Genomic DNA, 21,422 nt, shown 5'->3' with positions numbered 1-21,422 from the left:
CGTGCTGGAAATCATTTGTTTCCAGTGCATCAGCAAGGAGGACATTTTTTGTAAGCCCTCTCGTCAGTATGTGTGGTGGAGGGCAGCAAGCAAAACCCCAGGGAGAACGTTTTTTATTTCCCCCGGTTTCTCTAGCGTGCATATGTGCTGCAGAATCGTGGGCGGAACTGCAACTGCGCAGAAGGAATGCATCCAACTAGGCCACTAGGATTTTTTGTTGGGGAGGGGGTCGAGGGGGGGGCTCCTTGGGCAAGGGTTGCTCCCGGTAGGCTTTTTCTAGGCCTATCCCCCTGGGGGAAGGAAACCCACCGGACCCCAGGGACTTGTAGCCATATCAAAGGAGGCATGGGGGAACGCTACGTGGTAGGAAATGTGTGGCTCCCCGCAGCTTCAAAACTTTTAGCTCATGGGATACACACAAGGCACACCACCCCAGGACTGGAGTAGGTTTCCCTGGGTGGCAGCTGTACAAGGGCCCAAAATCTGTTGCAACCCACATTGTGAAAAAAGAGAGCATGGATTCTGCTGGGTGAGATAGGTCTTCTCCAGGTCGCATTTTGGGAAGTTTTGTATCGCAGGCATCGGTTCAGTTACACTGTAGGATACCATTTCTATAAGGAGATGTGTGGGAACACAGAACAGTAGAACCCTTGTTATTACTAATTGGATTTCTCTGCATTAGTGGTTTCCAAATCTAAGTCAGTGTGCAAGAAAGTAGACACTTTGCAAAATCTCATCTGAACCGCATGATAGCATTGGTAACCACAAATTCAGGTGTAAAAATAACTATTGTTCTCAAACTCTGTATCTTGTGTATATCTCAAAAATACATAGCTTTCCTTTATACCTATTCTTCGTATCATATTCCACTATATGAATTGCTGTGTAGTCGGTACAGAATGAAAAATCATTGCAAAGTGCAACTCTGTAGTTGGCTTTGGGTGTTTTTAGGGAACCTACAAACTATTATAATATATATCAGCAACCAGAAGGGCATGTCAAGCCAAATTGAGTATTGCTTTTGTAAACTGGCCAAGGAGACAAGAAGTTACAGATGACTTTGTTCCTACTCATTTCTATATTTCCACAGTTATTTTTGGGGGGGAAATCTTGAGGGATCTACACAAATGCCCCCTTGCTGAAATCAAAATGTTGTCTTTGCTTCAGAAATATATGACTTTATGGACCCACCCTTGGATTTCACACCTGTTCCCGTCACAAACTGCAGGTGGGCTGAAACCACAAAAATTTGAACAATGGACATCTTACAAAAAGGCAAGAGCTGTGGCATAATAGAAAGGAACAAAAGTTTTTGATACAGCTGTGCTTTTTGCTGAAACCTGTAAAGATGGCAATTTTGGCAGAGGAAAGGTTCAACTTGTGACATACACACACACACACACACACACATTACACACACATACATACACACTTTCTAGCGCAGTAGTTTTTGGAGGGAAAAAAAATAACATTAGGTTATATTTTAGCTATTTTCTTGGTCCCATCCATGGAATTCACAAACCTTGCATACCTTTAGAATGCCCAGAATATTGGAGGAAAAAAATGCACATTTGCCGTGGATATCGTTTATGAAAAAAAAAATTAAAGGTGCAAACAAACTACACCAAAGAGCAAAGGGATTAAACAGTAACGAGTCACACCACCTAGAACCAACGCTTACTACAACAACTCTCTCTCTCCATCCTGAAACGGCACTAGGCAACACACTTTTTGGCGTGCTGCCCTTCAATGAATTATCCAATCCCACATCAAACTAGACAGTGAAATAATAGCTAGGCTTTGGGAAATATTAAACCAAACAGAATCTGCTCAACATTCACCCAATTCCCACAACACTGCAGCCTTTACGAGCAATTCGGGCTCTCAGAATAAAGAAACACGTCGTTCAGCTGACATTTTTGGAACACGTTTGAGCTCTTTCTTAAACAGCATCTTGGAACAAAGGCAATAGTTCTGCTTCCTCGGACAATTTCAGCCTCGTTTCATTAGTCCATGAAGGATGGTTTTAAACGGCGCATTTATAATAGGTTTAGAGCGTGAAGATGATAACATGAATACAGCACAGCCGTACATAAGAACCTGTTAGCCACACTGCAAAAGCTATTCGACTCTCAATGACTGACTTCCTGAAACTCTCAGTGGGATTCAGAGCATTGTATCGCTGCCATTACACAAGTCAATGAAGGGGAAAAGGAGCTGTGCCCTTCATTAGGCTTCACATATTGCTATACTAAGCAAGTCTATGCAAGACATGTTTGAGCTCACTTCTCCCTTTTACTAATGTAAACACAGCACTATCTAGCTTCTTTCAAGGGAAGACTTGCCCTTTATGTGAACAACCAACACTAATTATATATCCTAAATCACAATTAATTTTATGTTTAACTAGGAAAATAATATAGATTTATTTTTCTAGATGTAATCTATATCTACGGATGTCCCAGGCCAACAAAACATAGGTGACAGATTGAGATGTGCAAACTTTTTTTCATAAACATATTCATACACAGGCCTTCCAAAGAAAGCCAAGTCTGTTCAAACACTCGAGAAGATTTGGTCTAACGAAACGCAAACTTGTATAAAGATTCGTAATTAAAACTGTACTGAAAGGATCTGAATTAAGAGTTTAAGGAGGGTTTCTATTTTAAGTCCTACGAGATATAACAACCATTGCGTCGCATTCTGATAAATAGGACCCAAAAATCACTCAAATCTCTTACATATCTTCATAAGTTTTCACTCCGTGCAATGGTCTTCTCAGGTAAAGGTCTACATGCCCAGTGCTATAAAGAACTACACATCGAGTGAATACAAGGAACCAAATGATAAACATGATGGCACGCGCTGTGGATGAAGGTTGACCTGTCAAACAAAGGAGCATTGCAAACAAGTTGTGGAGGTTGGAGAAAAGGAGTAGAATATACATCTGATTACACTGTACTTCATTTTGATTGACAGGTCGCTCTGGCTATCAGCAACGGGGAAATCAGTGTCAGAACAAGTCTCTGTAACAGCAGTACCGCAACAGGTCCGCTGTAACTGGCCGTTTCCCTCGATGCTGCCATAAACTCCCGGCACCAAGATAAAATGTATCTACCTCTATAATTGAAAGTGGTGAGTATACCACTTTTTAGGAGTTAATATATACTCCTATCACCTGATCCTGACGAAAGCCTCCAGAGATGCCAGGGGGCTGAAACATGTTGATCGCTCACACAAGTGCGACAGGCTAGTAACTAGGCCTAACAACGAACTCCTTTGTTTTTAACTTCCTATGCCAGTCATCCACAGAATAAGAACACTTGGGGCTGGACATAAGGAATTTTATACCACATCCACATATTCACTAGCACACCCTCTTTTTATTCCTGGCCACTACTGTCATTCCAGTTGGTCTTCCTCCAGGTGGAGGTCAGCATAACATACAAAGGAATGATAATGCAGTTGCGACACTAAAATGGCGGAGAACCAAGATATACCGCCTGACGTTTGTGTTTTTTACTAATATGACCCCGCACACTTTACCGTAGACCCTGGTAATACAGGACAAGTGGTTCATTCCCCCCCCCCCACCTGATTTTTTTGCTCTAGCCTAAGGAAGCTAAATGAACTTCAAATTATTTTTCCCCCATTGATTTTCCATATCAGCAACGCCACCACACCCACCTGCTCCAACACAAGTGTTGCAACGACAGACCCTCATTCTACTCTAGCCCTACCCCAACCCTAAATGCCCAACTCATACCATTGAAATTTGTATGACCCAACTCATCCTGGCGTAAACTGTCAGTTGTTTCACACAACCATCTATTGAGATTCTTTCTGTCCCACACAGGATTTTTCTTCAACCCCAATTCTACATGGTGTGCCTTTAGTTTCTCTCCATATTTCCTTTATCAGTACTTCAGCTTCTTGAATATCCCACTCTCCTAAATATCAGTTGACTATTTATTCCTAATGCCCATTAAGACACATCATTTGCCCAAAGGTGTGTACATGTTCATAAACTACAAACTTCTGCACCACTTTCACCTAGTCCTCAAATTTCCATAACCTTTCTAGCATGCCCTTCCTTTTGTTTATAATCTACTCTGTGCTTTACCCTGTAACATTACTCAAACAGCATTCAATCGTCCCTTGTAAGTTCAATTATAGCAAACAGCAAATTAAAGACATGGACATTGAAAGTGAAATTAAAAAACGAATTCTAGACTTTTAGAATACTACAGGTCACATTGCATAAAGTTCAGCCTAAAGGTAAAACCACAACAACCAAGCACATTAATCATTACCTATTTGTGCTGTTCTGGAGCGCATCTTGTAACCAATCAGATTCAGCTAGCTTAAACATGCCAATACTCACACATCATATCATAGGTAGATATATGGTTTGTAATGCTAATATAAAAAACTAAGTGCAAATGCCAGGCTACAGTCAATCAACAAACCAGTGCCACAGAAAAACTATAAATTCCTTCAGCACACCCTTCCATACAAGTAGCACACTGCCAACCTCGATTGGGATTAAACTAATACTTTCACATTAAACAAAGCAAAGTTTTTGGAAACTAAACATTTAACACATCTCAACAAACATACACAACTGATAAGTGAAAATACCAGAACCATATTACAAGGGCACACGAAATCATGAAAGCACTATAGGTGCCATACTAACAGTAGAAGGCACTTTAGAAAGGATGACGGTAAAATGACAAAGAAAAACATTTCGCCAATTTTCAAATGTTAAATATACAAGTCTGAGGTGGAAACAAAATCTGTTTGCTTCCGTTTTGCCCAGTGTAATGTTGCAATTACCTCAAGTTTCAAGAATTGGGCAAAATCAATATTGCTCTAAACATGTCATTTTTAGTTTTCAAGTACAATTTTGTGACATCCAACTTCCCTAGTCACAGGACCTTAAATTCGGTCTTAAGAATACGTTTCACATATAGCTCTCTGGGTTTTACCAACACGGAATAATAAAATAGATTACAATCTATGGCCGCACTACCATAGATTTTCAGCAAGGCACCACTCTACAAATGCTTGAGCAATCGCATATAAACGACCGCTTATGGAAGGAACTAAGGCGTAATAGCCTCTCAGTCTTATTCCACTCTGCCAATGCTGTAAAGGTGAATTGATCACAAGGTAAAAATATGTTCACGTAGTTAGCAGAGCATTTACTCGAGAGTCTTCAACCTGTATCTATGAAAATCTGCATTGCTTAGGTTAGGTAATAGGCAACAATAATTAAGATAACAACGAACAGGGGATAAAATACCAAAATGAATTCTACCATATTATACCAAATGTACTCTTAGTAATGAGGCTATATGCCAGAAATAAGGGTCCTGACTACAAGGTGCAGCAGGTGAGAATTCTTTGCCAGCTGTAATGTAAAGTCCAGAAGACGGTGGATAGCATGAATGGAGAAAACAATTGTCTTTGCAAAGTAGGACATCAAACTCTGGAACAGGTAATGTGGTATTTTAAGCTACTCCAAAGTTTAAAATAATTTCTAGAAAAAATAATTCAGGTAGGACTTCAAAGTTAAGCTCTTCGTGAAAGTTGGTAATTCTGGTAGTTAAGTGGATTTGTTAACTACGATATCTCTAAATAAGTGGTAAGACCACACATACATTTTCATTACCTCCTCGTCAGTCTTCCTCACCACAATATTCTCACATGAGCCTCCGGCTCCACACAGAACTCCAAGCATAAAAAAACAGCGCTCTAGTCTCCCTCTCCCTCCTCCAAGATGGCCCCCAGTGGCTCCAGCCAATCCCATAAAGGGATACAGAGACATCAACACGACCTGTTCTTTTTTCTGCACTTCTCCAAGTGCTGTGTTCCCTGCTGGTCAGGTGAGTGGGACTGGGGTCTTGCTTAAGCAACCCCTTCTGTCCTTAGGTATCTAGTTGGGGAAAAGTAGTGTTGGTTCTTTTGTTAATGTGTATGTTCATGGCGTTTTTATTTGATGTATTTCATTTGTATTTTTTTTCCCTCTTCTTCTGCCTCCGTGCCTCGTGTCCTGCTTAGCGGACTTTCGTGGCGTTTGTTTGCGGCTGTATTGTTTTTCTACCGTTGGGCGGGACGCCTTGAGTCCTGCTCTGCCGCTTCTTTAATTTTTAACTTTCCTTGCCGGCCGCGCGTCCTGCTGAGCGGGCATTGCGCGGCCGGGTGCGATGACAATGGGGGCCGGAGGCTTCCTTTCGCTTTTCTTACCTGCTGCCGGTTTGGCCGTCGGCCTGTGTTTGCTGCCTCTTCGTCTTAGGTCTACTGCGGTAGGGGCGCATTCAGGGCTCTGTTTCGCACGCGACGGTCTGAGACGGTTTATGTGTGTGCGCGCGGCTCTTCCGGCTGATTTCATGGGTTTACATTTTTTTTTCACTTCGGACGAGGTGTGGTTTGTTCGGTTGCCTAGCTACCTTGGGTCCTTTTTATACCGGGCGTGTTGTCTCTTAATTGCCTGTGTTTGTTCCACTCGTCCCTCGTGTGTGGCTGTGATGGAGCGCCATTCTCTGAATGTTCTTGCTCCTGGTTCCTTGGAAGGGGCTTCTGGTTCTGGGGTGGCGATTCCTTCTATGGAATTGTTGCAGCAGATGATTGATTCTGCTGTGGCTGCTGCGTTACAGGGTCAGGTGCCTGTTCCTCCTGAGAAAAGGGCGAAAGTTGATGATGCTGCTGCTGCTGATTCTGAGGCTGAGGAGGACGTTGATGTCCGGGGTCGCTTTGTGCAAGGTGCCGACCTGAAGGAGGTGCTGGGTCACATTCGCGAGAACTTGGTGTTTTCTGCCTCTGTGGTGCCTCTGGAAGACGATCTGTTTTCGCAATATCAGAGTCCTGAGCCTGATACATTGCCTTTACATTCTTCTGTTTTTAAAGTCTTGGATAATGAATGGAAGGATGTGGACAAGGGTTCGTTTCCACGTTTTTTCAGTAAACGGTACCCGCTGCAGGATTTTGCTGTGAAGTTCCCTTCCTCGGTGAAGGTGAATTCTTTGATGGCCAGCAGGTCTTCTCATGGGGCTGTTGTTTCGGAGGATTCTTCTCCTGCTGACCCAGTTGACCGTAAGGTGGATAGTGCGGTGAAGCGCACTTTTGCGGCTGCAAATTTTTCTATCCGGGCTGCTGCCTATTCATCTTACGCGATCCAATCTTTGCTGAAGGATTTTCAATCGGTCGCTGAATTGTTGGATCAAGGGGAGGATGTTTCTTCTACTCTGGCGATGATGGAACAACAGGTGCGCCTGCTCTCTGATGTTTCCTTTGATTCGTTGGGGGCGGCGGCTTCAGCGGCTGGGTCTTCTGTGGCTGCGAGGCGTCAGTTGTGGCTTCGCTCCTGGAAAGCGGATGCTACACAGAAAAGTCTCCTGATGAAGATCCCTTTTTCGGGTGTTAAGTTGTTTGGTCCTCCTTTGGATGACATGGTGAAGAAGACGGCGGAGGACCGCAAGCTCCTTGCTCCTGAGCGTACAGGTCGCTTCCGTGCCTTTGGTTCCCAGCGGGCTTTTGGTCATTCTCGGAGGGGCCGTGCTGGTCAGCCCTTTCGTGGAAGGGTGCGTGGCCGGGGTGCTCCTTCCTTTGACAAGTCCCGGTTATCTGGTGCTTCTACCTCCTCCACTCCCACTTCCAAGTCATGACTGGCTCGCTCCTGGTGTAGGTCCGGTTGGGGGTCGCCTCACTTGCTTCATGGACTCTTGGCGCGAGACTGCATCAGACCAGTAGGTTCTTCAGGTGGTTGCGGAAGGTGTACGTCTTGGGTTTACCTGGACTCCACCAGACTGTTTCAAGTCCACGCCTTGTCCCAGAGACCCTATCAGGCGGTTGGCGCTTTTGGAAGGCATCGAATCCCTGGTGGCCAAGAATGCGGTGATTCCTGTGCCCAGCGACCAGTTGGGGTTGGGCGTGTATTCCATCCTGTTTCTTGTGTCCAAACGCACCGGGGATCTTCAGCCAGTGATGGACCGGAAGTGGGTCAATACTTTCATCCCTCACCAGAAGTTCAAAATGATTTCGCTTCCGTTGATCCTTCCTCTGGTGTCTCGGGGCGATTTCCTAGCATCTATAGACTTGAGGGATACTTATCTGCATGTGCCTGTTCATCCCGACTCTCAGCGGTTTCTCCGATTTTGCGTCCTGGGTCGTCATTACCAATTCCAGGTATTACCTTTTGGGCTCTGCTCTTCCCCCAGGATCTTTACTAAGGTTCTGGCTTCTCTTATTGGACATTTGCATGGGGAGGGCATTAGTGTTTTTCCGTATCTGGACGACATTTTAATTTCTGCTTCTTCTCTTCCTAAGGCGGAGTTGCATGTCCAGAGAGTGTGCCATGTCCTGGAGCATCATGGGTTCCTCGTGAATGTGCCAAAGTCCTCCCTCGTTCCTGCGCAGGACTTGACTTTCATTGGGGCTGTGTTCAAGACTGAGTAGGGGATGGTGTTCCTGCCCCCTCCCAGGATTCTGTCCCTGATGTCTGCAGTTTGTGCCCTGTTGTTGGGGCATTCTCATCCAGTGAGCCTATGGTTGAGGGTTCAGGGTCTGATGTCGGCGTCGTTGTTGACGGTGCCGTGGGCTCGCCTCAACATGTACCCGGTGGTGTCCCACATTTTGTCGCATTGGGACCCCTGTTCCCTCGATATGGATGTTTTGGTTCCTATGTCGGAGGATGTTCGGGTGGTCCTGAGTTGGTGGTTGGTCGACAGTCATCTGTCCAGGGGCCGCCCCTTTCTGATTGTTCCCACCCGCGTGGTCACTACCGATGCCAGCCTACTGGGGTGGGGTGCTACTCTGGGGGATTCGACGACTCAGGGGGTTTGGCCTCAGTCGATGTTGTCATGTTCCTCCAACTACAAGGAGCTGAAGGCTGTCCTTCTGGGTCTGTTAGATTTCTCGGATCTTATTCGGGGTCACCATGTGCAGATACGGACGGACAATCGGGTTGTAATGTCTTATGTGAACCATCAAGGGGGGTGCAAGGTTGGCTCCCCTAGTTGCCTCAGCCGTCGGATTGGTTGTTGGGCGGAGGTGCATCTTGCGTCCCTGTCTGCCATTTACCTACCTGGCGCGGAGAACTCTGTGGCGGATTGTCTGAGCCGGGTGTTTCCTTCCATGGGGTCCTTGTCCCTCAAGCGGTGGATGTTCAGGAGGTTGCGGGTGATGTTTGGCTGTCCGATTGTGGACCTGTTTGCCTCCCGGGACAATGCCCAGACCCGATGCTTTTGCACGATTACGCCTTGCCAGGATGCATGGAGAGTGGACGCTCTTTCGTTCCTTTGGCCGAAGGGTCTGTTGTATGCGTTTCCCCCTGTTCCCCTGATTCCAGCTGTTTTACAGAAGATCAAGAGGGAGGGGTCATTTGTGCTTCTGGTTGCTCCTTGTTGGAAGCGTCGCCCTTGGTATCCCCTTCTGTTGGAATTGGCTGTGTCTCCGGGGTGGGCCTTGCCGTTCATGTCGTATCCTCTGATGGGTCCTCTTCTTCCTCTGCCTGTGTTCCGTTCCCTGGGTCTGCGGGCCTGGCTCTTGAGAGGAATTCTCGGATACATGAGGGTTGTTCTGGGACTGTGGCTGGGGTCATTCAGCAGTCCCGGAGGCCTTCTACGCTTAAATCCTACGCCAAGCATTTGGATAATTTTGCTTCTTGGTGTGTTGGTCGTGGGCTGTCATTGGATTCTTTGGATCCGGCTCGCATTCATTGACTCTTCGGGCTCAATGGGCCGCCATTCGGGCATTTCATGTCCTCCCTTTGGTTTCGGTTTCTCCTTTGGTTGCTAGACTTTTTAAGTCTCTTTCTTTCCAACGCCCCCGTCCTATAATGCGTCCTCCTCCTTGGGATCTTCCTTTGGTTTTGCGTTCCTTGCAGTTGGCTCCTTTCGAACCAATGGAGTCGATGGACTTGAAGTTGACGACGCTCAAAGTGGTGTTTCTTGTGGCGATTGCTTCTGCCAGGCGTATGGGTGAGTTGGGTGCTTTCCTTCGTTCTGCCCCATTTTTGTTGGTTTTGTCAGACCGTGTGGTCTTGCGCCCTCACCCTACGTTTGTTCCTAAGGTGGATTCTTATTTTCACCGGTCTGCTGAGGTGGTTCTTCCGGTTCTTTGTCCTGATCCTGCCTCGGATGAGGATTCCCTTTTGCACCTCTTGGATGTTCGTCGTGCCTTGCTGATTTATTGGTCACGCACGTCTTCCTTTTGTAAAGTGGACAACTTGTTTGTCAATTTTGGTTTGTCGTGTCAGGGCTTGAAACCCTCCCTCTCCACAATCAATCGTTGGATTAAGGAGGCCATTATGTTGGCTTATGATTCGCTTTCTGTGGTCCCCTCCCTTCCTGTTCAGGGTCGTTCCACCCGATCTGTTGCTGTGTCATGGGCTTCTTTCAAAGGGGTGTCCATGGAGGATGTTTGTTGGGCTGCTACGTGGTCTTCCCCCCATACCTTCATGTCCCATTACCACCTCCAGATTGGGGGTGGGGCTTCTGTTTCGTTTGCATCTTCTGTTTTGTCTGCGGGGGTACCTTGAGAGGTTGTCCTTTTGGTTACTATGCCTCTGTTTATTAAACTATGTTTTTCGCTGCACTGACGGTGTGGTCTGTTTCCTTACATGAAGCTGCTTGCTTTGGTATCGGCTCATGTGTGAATACTGTGGCAAGGAAGACGGACGAGGAGGTAATGACCCAGTTACTTACCGGTAATCTTCATTACTCCGAGTCCTTGTCTTCCTCGCCACAGTATAGTTTCCCTTCCCTCGGGGCCCTGGTGGTGGCTTCATGTCTGCGGCTTGGTTTTTCAGGTCGTGTTGATGTCTCTGTATCCCTTTATGGGATTGGCTGGAGCCACTGGGGGCCATCTTGGAGGAGGGAGAGGGAGACTAGAGCGCTGTTTTTTTATGCTTGGAGTTCTGTGTGGAGCCGGAGGCTCATGTGTGAATACTGTGGCGAGGAAGACAAGGACTCGGAGTAATGAAGATTACCGGTAAGTAACCGGGGCAATACTATGGTTCAAGCTCTGAAAGCAGCTTGATTGTGCTATGAACTTGCAAGGATATAAAGACCCCGATATCACATATCAGGTTGTATACTAGAATCCCTTGGCATATTCCCTTTCTCTAATCACCACTTGTTCTCCAATCACCCGTCTCAAGTTTTTAACAATTATGAGCTTCGAATCATACAGCGCTCATGGCTTTCAAGGTTCATGAATTCTAGATCTAAGCCTCTTGTGCCTTTTAAGATTAGGGGTTTTATAACTCAATTTATGCTCCTTTACCGCTTGCCCTGAACCCCCGTGGCCTTTTTGAACAACTCTCTTGCCACGGGCGAGGTTCCTTGCTCTTTTAAGCAGGCAGAGGTAGTGGCCATTTTTAAAAAAACCTCGGCAGACCCTTCCGTTATGACCAACTTTCGCCCAATATCCCTCCTCCCTTTACTCAGCAAGGTTTTGGAGTCAGACGTTACTCACATCCTTGGCTCATTTATTGAGGAATCTTGCTTTTTGGACCCCCAGCAGGCCGGATTCAGACCTGCGCACTCCACAAAAGCAGTTATACTATCTGTCATGGAGGAGTTGCGCAGAGGAGCGGACACTAACATCTGTCAGGCTCTGGTGCTTCTGGATTTATCGGCCGCCTTTGACACGGTCGACCATAATATTTTGGTCGGCCGTGTCAGGGAGGCCGGTATCCAGGGCACCGCACTGGACTGGGTCCGTTCTTTCCTGACCAACCGTCAACAGGCGAGGCAGGTCGGGTTGACGTGTGGGGTCCCGCAGGGTTCCTCCCTGTCTCCCCTCCTTTTTAATTTATACCTGGCTCCTCTGATTCGATCCCTCCGAAGGCTGAATGTCACTGCGTTCAATTACGCAGATGACATTCAACTGGTCTTTACCATCGACAAATCGGAGGAATCTATTTCTACTTTTCAAACCACCCTCAGCTTCATTAGTGAGTGGATGAGCTTTAACCATCTCAAGCTCAACCCCGACAAGACCGAGCTGGTTCTTGTCGGGGGTCCCTCCAACCCCTGGCAACCATCCTTCTGGCCGACTAACTTGGGCAGTCCCCCCTGCCCGACTAACTCGGCTAGAAGTCTGGGGGTGATTATTAGTGCTGACTTGTCTATGAAACATCAGATCAGTGCGGTAGTGTCCTCTAGTCACTTCCAGCTCAGGAAGATACGAAAGATCTCCCGCCTCCTTACCACAGAGGCCCTTACCCTGGCGCTGTTAGCGCTAGTCATCTCGAGACTTGATTATGCTAATGCACTTTATGTAGGCATCCCTGACTACCAAGCCAAGAGGCTACAACAGATTCAAAATCAGGCTGCTTCTCTGATTTTTCGCCAAGCCAAGTACCAACATGTTAGCCCTCTCTTGAAAAGGCTCCACTGGCTCCCGGTTAACGCTCGTTGCAAGTTTAAACTGGGCTGCATAATTTTTTAATCCCTTGCAGGTGGAGGCCCTTCTTTTATTTCCTCCCTCCTTCACCCCTACCTTCCCTCACGCAACCTTCGTTCGTCCCAACTGGCTCTGTTATCAGTCCCCAGATTTAAGAGGAAGAAACACGGTGGTCTTAGGTTTTCTTTCTTAGCCCCTACCTTCTGGAATGCCCTCCCTCCCCCTCTAAGGTTGCCCCTTCCATACACCAGGTTTAGATCCCTTCTTAAAACTTTTTTGTTTACTGATGCCTATAACTAGTCCTGTTGTCCACTTCTTTATTTCTTTCTTTGTTTCCTCAGCACCAGCGCCAAGAAACCTTCAGGTGTTAGCTGCGCTATAAAAATCTTTTTAACATAACATAACAAGGTGGGCTAAGCAGCGGCATGCAGCGTTCTACAAAAAATATTACAAGTGAAAAATGTAATGCTAATCGGGATACACCTGTAAAGCAGAAGCGTATTCCAGACAACAAAAATGCATTTTAATTGCGGTTTAATTTATACAAAACACCCTCTTCCAACTGATGTCACTATTTTCATTATAGGCTCAAATGAATAAATTTACATTAAAATAAAATGAACTGTGTATACTTCAAAATCGGTTGGGATTACTTCCCCTTTCTAAACAGTACAGCTGATGAGTGAGTGAGCATAATAGTCAAAGTGATCCAAATGACAAGACTTTTGTACTAAGCATTAAAAATATGTTCCTCAGGAATGCTATAACTTTATTGCTATGGAGTTTTTGGGGGACCAGGGGGTACAAAGTTGACATTTCCTAGCTCAATTTAACCAATGAATGAAAACTTGAGTTATCAGCATAGTCGTTTTGCACATCAAAGCTCAAAGCAAACATGGCTTGAATTACACTGTTTTAGGGACTAATGGCTTCATTATTAATAGAGTTTGAGGCTATGCGTTCACAAATCTAAATGCTCTTGCACCCCAACAATTCAATGTCTAGCGTTTCTGAGCTTAAAAGCAAAAGACCCATCAATGGATTGATAGTTTCACAGGATAGGAGTAGTCAAATGGCATTAAAGATGAAAACCATATGATATAAGGCTCAGTAGCATCAGTACTATACATTTCATTTATTTAGTTTCATACAATACTGTGGGTGCCATTATAGCTAGTCCAAAATTTCATAATGAGGGACTAGCATAAGTCTAAACATCTACAAGGCATGACTGCCATCCGATATCTTGCTCATGATACCATCGAGCCTCAGTCCTAGTCAAAAAATAGTTTACGTTTTTAGTAGTTTCCTGAAGCACAAATAGTCTATTATTTACTTGATTTATAGAGCACATGGCTACCTAAAAACCAACCAGCATTTCCAAAATCCAAGGGTGATTGTTAAAGAAGAGTTGGAAACATCCATGTTTTGAGCAATTTGCGGAAAGTTGTAAGTGATTTGCAGACTCTCCATGATTGTGGCAAAGTGTTCCAAAACTTTGGTCACAGATATGCAAATGTACGACCACCATGACGTGTTTTCTTGGTTTTGGGAACTATTGGCAGCTCCTGATGGCTAGAGCGGAACGAGCGTTTAGGTGTATATCAAGGTTTCTGTCCTTTAGGCTCCTGGCTTTTGATTCATCGGATCACAAGAAATTGATGACCACAGGGCCTCTCCAAGTGTATTGCTTTAAAGAGTAAGTCACACACTTTCCTAGAGCAAAAGACCTCACTCAACATGGTTTGGTCGTCTGGCCGGTATGTTGGCTTAAAGGATCTTAAGTCTCAAAGCGCAAGTATTTCATTTCTCAGAAGCCCAATGATCTAGAAGGACAATGATTTAATAGTTTGAAAGCACGGATGCCTAAAAAGCTCTGGTGATTCGTGGTAGTCAGGTCTTTAATCATGTGCTTTATAACGATCAATTTAAGGCTTGTCAGGACAAGATATTGCGGGTCTTAGACTCTGCAGTCACAGAACTCGCTGTCGACTCTGGTATAAAAGACTACGGCCTCATGCTTTTATGGGACTTTAGTTTCACAATTTTAACCTTAGTCAAAAGATTCTGTTTTTAAGTCCTACGCGTCCAATGGGTTTAATATCACTATAACTCGGGTAGGCCAACAGCTTTAAAAAGACTCTTAGGTCGAATCTCATAACTTAGTTGTCTCATCGATTTACGTACTCATGTCTCACTTCTTTAGGGTTAGTTTAGGCCAGTGCTTTCAAAGGAAATACAGAAGTGCAGGTACTCACTTTTCAGTGAAGTGATGGTACTCTAACATTAGATATACTGCAGCAGTGCTTAAAAGAGCAGGTACTTACTCTCCCGTTGAAATTAAAGAAGTGCAGGTACTTGGTACCGGACAGTCCCTATCAACAAATGGGAGCCTAAGGGGGTATACATCGGGACAGGTCACACCCACTCTATCCTGCAATACAACACCAGACCTGCTCCTGCTATGTGTGTGGGAATAAGGCCACCATACATCTCTCAATACAGACACCCTGTTTAGAGTGTCACCACAGTGGATTTTATTTTCACAACTGCATCATTGTGTCCTACATCACTACATCAATTAAAAGAGTGTGGTATAGTAACTGCTAGTACCCCCTCCCTTCAGTGTACCCAAGGTATCAGGAAAGGAGGAAGAAATGAAAAAAGGGGAGAGAAAGTAGGCAGAGCCTCACGGGAGTAACACCAAGGGAGGTTTACAAGCTGGTACTCGCCTGCATCCTCAGGTTCTCATCGTCAGCATCTGCCTACTATCAGAACTAAAGAGTGGATAGTGCAGGAATAAGAAAAAAACAAAAAAATGTGTGTAGTGTATTTCTATAAGTGGACAGTCCCTGCCAATTTGAAGCACTGGTTTAGGCACACGATTAATGGGCACATTTTAAACATCCCATTCCTAAAGTCTGGAGGTTCTTGGGAGCAAAACCCTGTGCTGGAGTCTTATTTATATGCATTTTAAAAGTGTTATCGCTAGCTTGACCCTTGGGTATCAGAGCGCTTTACATACACACAGTTAAAAACACAAAGAAGGAGATTGCATTACATAGTAAGCAGGAAGGGGAGCAAAACCAGAGATCACAAGAAAGTCTGAGGCCTTAAGGCCTTGGGTCTCTCAGCACTATGTTCTGGGGGGGTATAGGGATGGGTAGAAGGGGTGGGGGGTCGCGGCGGCGCGCAGGCGGCTCTCACTGGCTGTTTGAAGGATCTCCCGGCGCAGCCCGCTCGTGTAGTCGATGAGCTCCTCCAGGCTCCGCTCGCTGTGCTGTCCATAGCCCGAAAACTTGTGCAGCACCTTCTCCAGCTCCCGCTCCACCGTCACGCACTGGTCCATGGCGGGCTCTGGCGGCGGCGGCGGGGGGGTCGGTGCCAGCGCCGTGCCCGGGACCTCGCGGGGGCTCTCGCACTCTCCCTGCGCCTCTCTCTGGCTCATACGTGTTTCGGGTCTTCTCTGTGGGGTGCACACGCGGAGGGAGAGTGGGGGCTTCGCGCGGCGCCGAGTGACGCCTGGCGGGGCGCGTGGCAGGGGGGAGGTCTCGCGCACTGTCTAGCGACGAGTCTCTCGAGAGGGGCTTCCTGTGCCTCGTGCGCTCTCTGTGATGAAAACTGTCTCGCGCTTTGCCGTGACTGGGCAATCGAGCTACCCGTCGTGTTATTGTTTTCACAGATGAGAGATGGGGGCGGAGTTCCAAGTTGACCTGCTTAGCTCGGACAAAACCATTCTCACGTCCTGTAGGGTGACAGCCGGGTAGGAACAAGGGATAAGACATGTTTTGGAACTGCATGGGGAAGCTGAAATGTAAACCTTAAAGAACCCAGCAGCGTGAAAGCCCCACGGTTCGTTCTCTTCGCGTACATTACTGAACGATGTGGAATAAACCCCCCGCCAGTTCCATTTCTGTGCCATGGTCCATAAACTCCGCCCCCAGGGAAGTTTGTCCATTGAAACAGTCCTCGTGAACTAACTCGGTAGCTTCTACATCCGGGTTAATTTGAGTCTGCGTAACGCATTTGAACTGTTCGCACGAAATGTCAAATTTCCTAGCTGCACTGAAGGAAAGTTTCGATTTGATTTTACAGTGTCTAGCATTATGCATGCTGTTTTTCACTTAAATCAATAGCAGCTATTTCCAAGTTTACTCTTCTGATATGACTACAGTCACTTTTTCCTCCAACTACCTAGGAAAAAGTTAACGATAAGGTGACAATATAGTCCACCAATCAGTATCCGATGTCCATATAAGCCTTTACAGACCCCACCTCCGGCATAAAGCCTCTATTTCCATCTAACAGCCTTCTTGTTCGAACGTCTGATCTTACATTGAGTGGTAAAATGTTACCCCGTTATAATTCTCCTTATTTCATCACAGTGCGTCAATCCATGCCTCAACACTGACATTTATTCATATGCATTTTTCGTGACGTTCTTGTCTAAAATCACTCTGCACACAATAATAACGCAGTTTCATATGGGAGGGAAGCTTTATCCAAAGATCCGTAAGTGGAATAATCCTCGCTTCCTTCCTTCTCAATAGCTAGAAAATTGTACATTCTACCCCAGGGCCAGGGAGGAGCATTATGCTTGTTCAAACCTACTCACAGTCAACAATGCCACCTTCAAAATTGGTTTGGGAAAAAAATAGAATTCATGAAGGTTAATTCATACAACCGGTCTGCTGGATTCGTAATAGCCCACTAATGACCTCCCAGAGCAAAAGACCTGCAGGCCATTACCCCTCTGATTAAGCATCAAAACTCATTACATCCATGCCTGCCTTCTGAGCAATCGACTCTACCCACCTAATATTAGAAGGAGATGATTCTGCATTGAACATTTTCAATAAAGCAATTCACATTTGCCTTTCTCCTGTAGCTCTCAGATCTGCCGTCATTTCCTCATAAGCTGTGATATAGCTAACCACACATAACTTGGGTTTTCTTCAGAGGCAAGATAAGAAATTGGCTGGGGGACGCTTTGCTGACTGAAGAGCACTCTGCTTGGGACCTACTTGCCTTGCCTGTCTGCCTACTGCTCGCGGAACCCGCTCCGCGGGTCCCGCATCGCGCTGTGTTTCTGCAGCAGCCTTGAGATTGAAGGGTCAGCTGGGGGAAACTTTTGACGGGGCTGCGAGCGGCGTGCGCTCACGGAGGGACTTCAATTCCCAGGAGCGCCCGCCAGCCCGGAGGAGCAACACCTGGGCCGCTCTCCCCGACCCCTCCCACCCTTCCACCGATCATTTTTAAACTGCACCTCCCTGTTAGCGAGTGGGACGCTTTGCTGACTGAAGAGCACTCTGCTTGGGACCTACTTGCCTTGCCTGTCTGCCTACTGCTCGCGGAACCCGCTCCGCGGGTCCCGCATCGCGCTGTGTTTCTGCAGCAGCCTTGAGATTGAAGGGTCAGCTGGGGGAAACTTTTGACGGGGCTGCGAGCGGCGTGCGCTCACGGAGGGACTTCAATTCCCAGGAGCGCCCGCCAGCCCGGAGGAGCAACACCTGGGCCGCTCTCCCCGACCCCTCCCACCCCTTCCACCTTTGCAAGTCCTATAACAAGCCAATACTACTCCCGCAGCGCGGGAGAGCGCGCGGGAGAAGCCCGGGACAAGGGCGGGACCGTCTGTGGCCGTCCGGGGCCGCAGGAGGCCGGGCTGGGCCAGGTTATTAACATTTAGTACTGTTGTTTGTTGCAAGTCCATTCCATTGTTTTTCTTTTTTTTAAATCACTGTTTGTGGGTTTCGTCATGAGCCAGTCTGCCCCCCCTGGTGTAGGCAACTCGGTTCTTGGGCCACTTGACAAATTTTTTTAAAAATCCACAAAGGATGTTGATAAGGATTTACTCCTAGCCGAAAGAAGAGCAGAGCGTCGGCGTTCAATTGAGCATTTAAAGAGAACTTCAATGCAGTCTCAAACTGTCTTGAACTCTACCCATGATATGGTTGCCCATGGGTTGAGCTCTTTTGAGGCCGGTGCTACCGACATCAATTTAACCCCAAGTATATTTAGATTCCCAACTATTTCTCCGCTTTGTGTTAATGCTACCAGCAGCGATGACTTGGGTTGCCCGCCTGTTGATCACTCTAGTTTTGTGGAAATTAACATTCCACCTACCAATCTAATTGATCTAGACTCTCGTTCCATGTTGCCCACCCCTCCTCTGGTTGGTCTAACTTTAGGCGATGGTTTACCTTCGAAGAGTGATTGTAATAGTATAGCCAAACCTGCCGTGGCCAAAAGGGCTGCGCAATCACCACCAAGGAAAAGAAGGAGGAAGGGAGGGGTAAAAAGAAAAGGATATAGTGGTCGGCCTCCCACACCAGCACCAGTACCACCACAACGGGTAGCTGAACCGGCTCTACCATCCATCGTAGAGCCCATGGTTTTAGTCACTCAGGGGTTGGAAACTAATGAACTATGTAGTGAAGGGGTTCAGGAGGTGTCCCTTGCTAACTTAGAGAAGCTTATTAAATCGTATATGCTTCCGGTGTTGGAGCGTGTTAGGATACTGGGGGACAAACTGGACCGTTTGATGGCGACCATCGAACCTATTCATGCTCCTAGCGGGGATAAGGTATTGGGACCCCCTATCTTAACTCAGGGTATACCCCAGGTTGTCGCGAACGTAATTAGCTCTACTAATAGAACTAGTAAACATGCTTCCATTAATGAGAATGCTATTACAAAAAACAAAGCAGTGGTTCCAGTGGCCAAACACCCCCCAGTAGCAAGTACTGCTAAACCACATTCCAGGGTGGGAGTTAATAATAAACCCTCTGAGAAGGTGGGTGTATCCCAGCAAAGGAATGGGGTGTCTAAACCCGCCCTTCCTACTGGTAAAATAAGCAGACCCCTCCCACATAAGAAAAATGTTGACCTGCCACCGGATTCTACGAACTATGTCATCGTTTTGACGGGTGTGCCCCCAGTTGCGGAAGGGGATAGGGAAAATTATGATAGCCTGAAAAATAAAGTCATCTTCTGGCTGAAAACAAATAGGCCCCTTCCTTCTCATCTAAATGGGGACATTGTTACAGTCAGAAGATGTCGGTGGGTAGGGGTACGCCCCAAGGATATAGAGGGGGATATAGTTATTATTAACTTTAGGGACCACAAAGTTGTATCCCACCTCTCCGACTGGTATGTTGGTAATAATGAGGGTGGGATCGCAACGAGGAACCTGACCTATTTTTATCCAGAGACTTTGCTCAATCCACTAGATCAACCCTCAACTACTCTTAGTAAAAACACTAATAGCCTCCTTAAATGGACTAATTTTACCCCAAATTTTTATGGCTCTCAGTTCAATCCGGAGGCTCAGTATCGATCGTATACCCAATCAAACTACAATTGTCCTGACCAGGCGCCAGGATGGGCAAATATCAATACTCAGATTAAGGGCCCTCCAGTTTTACCTGACTCCTTATTCCCCAACAGGCCCCTGTATCCACCGGTCCCCATAACATCAGTTCCTGCACAGATTCAGCAGTACCCAGGTTTTTTCCCAACACATTCCCATCCTAATATGTCTTTCCAGCCCAAGGAGTCTTGGAAGATCCCCCTGAGAAATCTATACGATCCACTATCATGGCTGGCGACAAATGATTGACCAGCACTCTTACCGGGGGTTGTTGTCTCTAATCTAGAGTGCAGGAGTGGGGAGGAAGGTTTGGGCATTTTACCATATGTTGTTGAGAATCCAGTGGACCAAGATTATCAATCTGTGGAGGGCTGTACTAGTTGTACGGAAGAGCCGGAGCTCTTAACTCTGTTAGCTACCCCAATGTACACTACTGAAGTAAATACTCAAGGACCAAGTTCGGGGCCAACCTGTCTAGTTAGGTCATTGTGTTTAACCATGGACGGCCTGTCTACAGATACTGTGGGATATGTTGAACCTGTCCCCATGTCTAATGAACCTAGCTTAAATGTTATTACTAATATGTGTGATGAACCAAGCGGGAAGGGTACCACCCTGGGATGTTGGAATGTTGCTGGAATTGATTCTTGTGTATGTGTACCTGATTGGGCCGATTTTATACGCCAGGGGGACATCTGGTCGTTTCAGGAGACTTGGGCAACTGAATCTGTCTATTTTCCAGGTTTCCTGAACTTTAACAAACCGGCAGTTAGAGCCCAAAGAGGCAGGGCCATGGGTGGTCTCACCATTTGGGTTCGTCAGGTAGCTGGTGTTTCTGTAAGGGAGGTTTCTATTGATTGTCCGGACATATTGATAATCAGATTGGAACTAAGAAGTGGCCTAAACATATTGCTTGTTAATGTGTATGCAAGAGGCATTGCGGGAGCCCGCGTGTCACCTACTCTCACATGTTTGGATGACTTCTTGGGTTCCACTCAATTAACTGGTCATGTGATAGTGATGGGGGATTTTAACACGTGTTTTGAACCTTTAGGCAGTGAGGACGGACTATTAACTGATGATGAGGACAGGACATGGGGGATTCCCACTCTTGAGTTACCCCCGATTCCCAAATGGTCTCAATCAGCAACTTTTATTAAAGGTTTTTGTTTAAACTGGGGGATGCGCGCCCTGAATGGCCGCACATGCTCCGACAGGGTAGGCAATTCTACTTTCTTTAATGGCAGACATAGTAGTCGCATTGATTATATCTTAGTTGATATAAAAATGTGGCATTTAGTTCTGGACATGACTGTTAAGATTCGTCCAGAAAGTGACCATGAACCGCTTTTAGCGGAACTAAAGGATATGAGTTTTGCAGGGTCGATCAATCGACAGACCAATCCCGTACAAGAGGCTGTGGTTCTATCTAATGACATGAGGAGGGTGCGATGGCAAAAAGTTTCTGTAGATCTAGAAGCACGTGCTAAGATCAGAAGCCTGGTATTAAATTCCATATTGGAAATTGATAAGTGTGACAATCAGGACACGCTGATTACATCAATCACGGATATCCTTGCCAGATTGTTTTTGTCACTAAAAACTTTGTTTGTTAATTTTGTGGTCAACAAGGGTAGGG

The 21,422-nt window shown here is 46.3% G+C and overlaps 1 protein-coding gene across 2 annotated transcripts in view; it reads right to left on the bottom strand.

Moving 5' to 3' along the window:
- The window catches only part of RMND5A (required for meiotic nuclear division 5 homolog A), a 272,396-nt gene extending 256,055 nt beyond the window's left edge, over positions 1–16,341 (bottom strand). The window contains exon 1 of one of the 2 annotated variants that reach the window (XM_078678673.1): positions 15,622–16,341. In XM_078678673.1, the coding sequence (XP_078534799.1) occupies positions 15,622–15,862 (241 nt within the window). In that variant the 5' untranslated portion in view covers positions 15,863–16,341. The remainder of the gene's footprint in view (positions 1–15,621) is intronic. The other variant, XM_078678674.1, reaches the window with a different exon arrangement.
- Between the last annotated feature and the right edge of the window lie 5,081 nt (positions 16,342–21,422).

This window comes from Lissotriton helveticus, chromosome 2_2 (assembly GCF_964261635.1).
Source record: "Lissotriton helveticus chromosome 2_2, aLisHel1.1, whole genome shotgun sequence".
Classification (NCBI taxonomy): domain Eukaryota; kingdom Metazoa; phylum Chordata; class Amphibia; order Caudata; family Salamandridae; genus Lissotriton; species Lissotriton helveticus.
The sequence above is the reverse complement of the archived record's forward strand: the minus strand, read 5'-3'. Positions and strand labels throughout refer to the sequence as shown.